The following is a 3657-nucleotide window of genomic DNA, read 5'->3' as shown; positions in this document are numbered from 1 at the left end:
CCGCCCCCCGCCCCGTCGACGGCCCTCGCGGGAGCAGTTCGGCGCAGCGAGCGCGCGCGCTTCTGCCCCAGGCCGGCGTCGATTTCTCGCGACAATCTGCTTCCGAGAGGCCTGCCGCCCAGCGTCGCTTCGGCCGGGAGGGCGAGCGCCGTCGCATGGACTGACATGGCCGCCGAGCTCGCCATGAGCGCAGAGCTGCCCAACAGCCCGCTGGCCATCGAGTACGTCAACGACTTTGACCTGATGAAGTTCGAGGTGAAGAAGGAGCCCCCGGAAGCCGAGCGCTACTGCCACCGCCTGCCGTCGGGCTCGCTCTCGTCGACCCCCATCAGCACGCCGTGCTCCTCGGTGCCTTCCTCGCCCAGCTTCTGCGCCCCGAGTCCCGGCGCGCAGGCCAACCAGAGCCTGTCCGGCGGCGGGGCGGCCGGCGCCGGCACCGGCGGCGGCGGCGGCGGCAACGGTCAGCACAACAACGGGGCCAAGCCGCAGCTGGAGGACCTGTACTGGATCCCCAGCTACCAGCACCACATCAACCCCGAGGCGCTCAATCTGACCCCGGAGGACGCGGTGGAGGCCCTCATCGGCAACGCGCACCACCACCACCACCACCACCACCAGGCCTACGAGGGCTTCCGCGGCCAGCAGTACGCCGGGGAGGACCTGTCGGCGGCTTCGGCCGCCCACCACCACCACCACCACCACCACCAGGGCCACCACCATCACCACCACCACCACGTGCGCCTGGAGGAGCGCTTCTCCGACGAGCAGCTGGTCAGCATGACCGTGCGCGAGCTCAACCGGCAGCTGCGCGGCTTCAGCAAGGAGGAGGTGATCCGCCTCAAGCAGAAGAGGCGCACCCTGAAGAACCGCGGCTACGCGCAGTCGTGCCGCTTCAAGCGCGTGCAGCAGAGGCACATGCTGGAGACGGAGAAGTGCACGCTGCAGAACCAGGTGGAGCAGCTCAAGCAGGACGTGGCGCGCCTGGCCAAGGAGAGGGACCTGTACAAGGAGAAGTACGAGAAGCTGGCCGGCCGGACCTACGGCCCCGCCGCCGTCGCCGCCGGACCCCCCGGCTCCAGAGATCCCGCCGGCAAGCAGGCCGACTTCTTCATGTGATGGACTGGCGCGGCGCGAAGCCCGCCTACCCGTCCGCTCTCCTCTTCGTCTCGTCGTCGTCGTCGTCCGGGAGCGTTTTGCTTCCGGGTCGACAACCCCTGCACGCAGCACCAGATCGCCGTCCCACAACGCGCATTTTGAGTCTTAAAACTTTTTTTTGGAGGGTCGCATCAGGCGACGCGGGCACGCGCCGGCCGTCGCCTTCCAACCTGCTCGACAAGTCTTAAGTGACATTCGGCGGCTTCTTCGACGCGAAGCTTGTGAACGCGTCGCTCGGACTGAAGCGGCCCAAGAATGAAAAAACAAAAAAAAAAAAAAACCCAAGGGGACATTCGGACACCGCCAGTGTGTTCGCTCCTCGTCGCTCCGTTCGCCAGCATGCAGGACATGTATGGTCCGGTCCCGGTGCCCTCGCGTCTGCTCAGCATGCAGCTTCCTCCTTCCTCCCGCTCCTCACGAGACGCGCCGCGACTCGAGCGGCCGCCGCGCAAATCCGCTCGTTGCGGAGACAAAACCCAAACACGGATGCGTATTTCACGGCTCGTCTCGATCCATTTTTTTTCTAAAGACATTTGCCGAGCCAGAGCGGAGACGATTTATTTCCAAGTGTACATAAAATGTCGAGAAAACGGTCCTCGCGTTTATTTGACGAGCTCCCCCAGCGAGCTTTTTTTTTTTTTTTAAGAAAAAGAAGAAAACCAAATCGCGTTTGTTGCTTGGATGTTACAGTCGCGTCTTAATAACAAATGTTCGTCGAGGTCACAGCATGCAAATCGTCTCTCGGGTGTGGACTGTAAAACAAAACAAAACAAAACAAACCCGCGGAGGCGCCCTCCGCCTTTGGCGGCCTCCGCGGCACTGACAACGATGCTTGCATTTTTTTATTTTTTTGAAACCAAGCTCTTGTTTTTTAGATCGTAGATCCTTGAAAAGGCCATTTTAATTTTCAACGAAGCTCGCGTTTTCTAGGTTTTAAAAAATCGATTTGAATTTTAGAAGGTGACGTCCTTATTTTGCTGACGGACTGGCTGCATTGGCTGCGAAAAGTCCAGACGCCAACTGACGACCATTCGAATCATTCTTTTCTTTCACCTTATTTTTATTTGTTTATTTTTTTGTAATGAAAAAAAAAAAGGTGCATTGGACTTATTTCATTCACAAAACGACATGTCTGATAATCGGGCGACGTGTCGAGTAGACTCTTAATTTTTTTCCCCCCCTTCTTTATTCGGCATCTTACTTGGCCTTGTAACAACAAATTGTGCAGCTGACAAGAAACGCGCATTCGGCGTGGCTGAGCCGCCGGGACGAAGTTGCCGCGGCTCGGCCGACCGAAGGTGCGACCGCAGGCGCGTGCCAGCTCCTTTCAAACGTCACCTTCAAAAAGAAGACCGAGTTCAGGACATTCTCCGATGGATTTATTGGATTTTTATTTTATTATTTTTTTTTTTTACATTTTTTAAAAATGTATCCGCGGCCAGCAACCCGCTTCCTCTTGGCCCGAACTTTTCAGTCTCAGTTTTCTCATCAGTCATCAGTCTTCTTCTAAAAATTCAAAAACAAAAAAAAAAAAAAGAGAGAGCGAGCGAGCCCCGTTCCCGACTCGACCCTCATCAATCTTATCGATCGATGGGGAAAGGTAAGGGAGTTCCGCACAGTGCTGCTAATGTATATCTGTAAATAGTTTCGATATTTATTGGCTCGAGGTGTCCGTCCGACTGTCCGCAAAAAGGCCGCAAGGTGGAACGTTGTCGAGAATCTTGTTTTGCTAAAGTTGAATAAAAAGACGTGTCCCATCCTCGCTGTCAGGCTGCTGCCGCGGGCCTCTTTCTTGACAAGACGCGCATGCTGACAAATCGCACCCTGTCCACTTGTGATCCACTTCAGCTACGAAATTTGATTTTTATTTATTTATTTATTTATTTTTAATAGATCCTTTTTTTCCCAAATGAGTTGGGCCGCGCTTGGGCCTAGATTGAGCCGCCGCGCACTTCCCAATGCCACGTAAACGACTGACTTTTCACCGATGACATTTCTAATAACCTGCATGCGCCAAACATCGGAGAGGATTGCGAGAGTGGCTTTGGACGCGTGACCGGGGGATGAACTCGAGCGTCGACGACCGGCGGCCTGCTCGAAGGAAACACAAACGCCGCGTTGCTTTTTCTTTCGGCTCTGACGCGACGCCATCCGTCCGGGTTTCTTCTCGAAACGTTGCCGTGTTTTGAGGGTCGCTTTGGACGACGGGGGCGGCACGGAGCGGCGGCGGCGGCGGCTGCCGCTGGCCTCCGTCCGCCTCGTCGCCCGCTGAGGGTTGGCCCGGCTCGGACGCTTGCTCGCCGGCCGACGCCGGGCTCCCGGGAATGTCGCCTTTCCGCGGGAAGCGGACGTCGCGAGTGTGACTTGGAAGCGGCGCAAGTCGAGGCCGACCGGCCGGGCTTCGCCGCGGCGTCGCGGTCGCGTCGGCTGCGGTGGAGGCGGAGGCGAGCCCTCCGCGATCGGTCCTCGCGCGACTTTTGACGCGCGAGGGGGGGTAAAAGG

The 3657-nt window shown here is 57.6% G+C and overlaps 1 protein-coding gene across 1 annotated transcript; it reads left to right on the top strand.

Moving 5' to 3' along the window:
* The first annotated feature begins 14 nt into the window (after positions 1–14).
* On the top strand, positions 15–2914 carry mafaa (MAF bZIP transcription factor Aa). Its single transcript, XM_019871747.1, has one exon. It carries the CDS (start codon positions 166–168, stop codon positions 1114–1116), a length of 951 nt encoding a protein of 316 aa, XP_019727306.1. The 5' UTR covers positions 15–165; the 3' UTR covers positions 1117–2914.
* The last annotated feature ends 743 nt before the right edge of the window (positions 2915–3657 follow it).

The sequence above is a fragment of the Hippocampus comes genome, unplaced genomic scaffold, assembly GCF_001891065.2.
Source record: "Hippocampus comes isolate QL1 unplaced genomic scaffold, H_comes_QL1_v1.1 scaffold307, whole genome shotgun sequence".
Classification (NCBI taxonomy): domain Eukaryota; kingdom Metazoa; phylum Chordata; class Actinopteri; order Syngnathiformes; family Syngnathidae; genus Hippocampus; species Hippocampus comes.
Note: the sequence above shows the minus strand (reverse complement) of the source record. Positions and strands in the feature narration are given on the sequence as shown.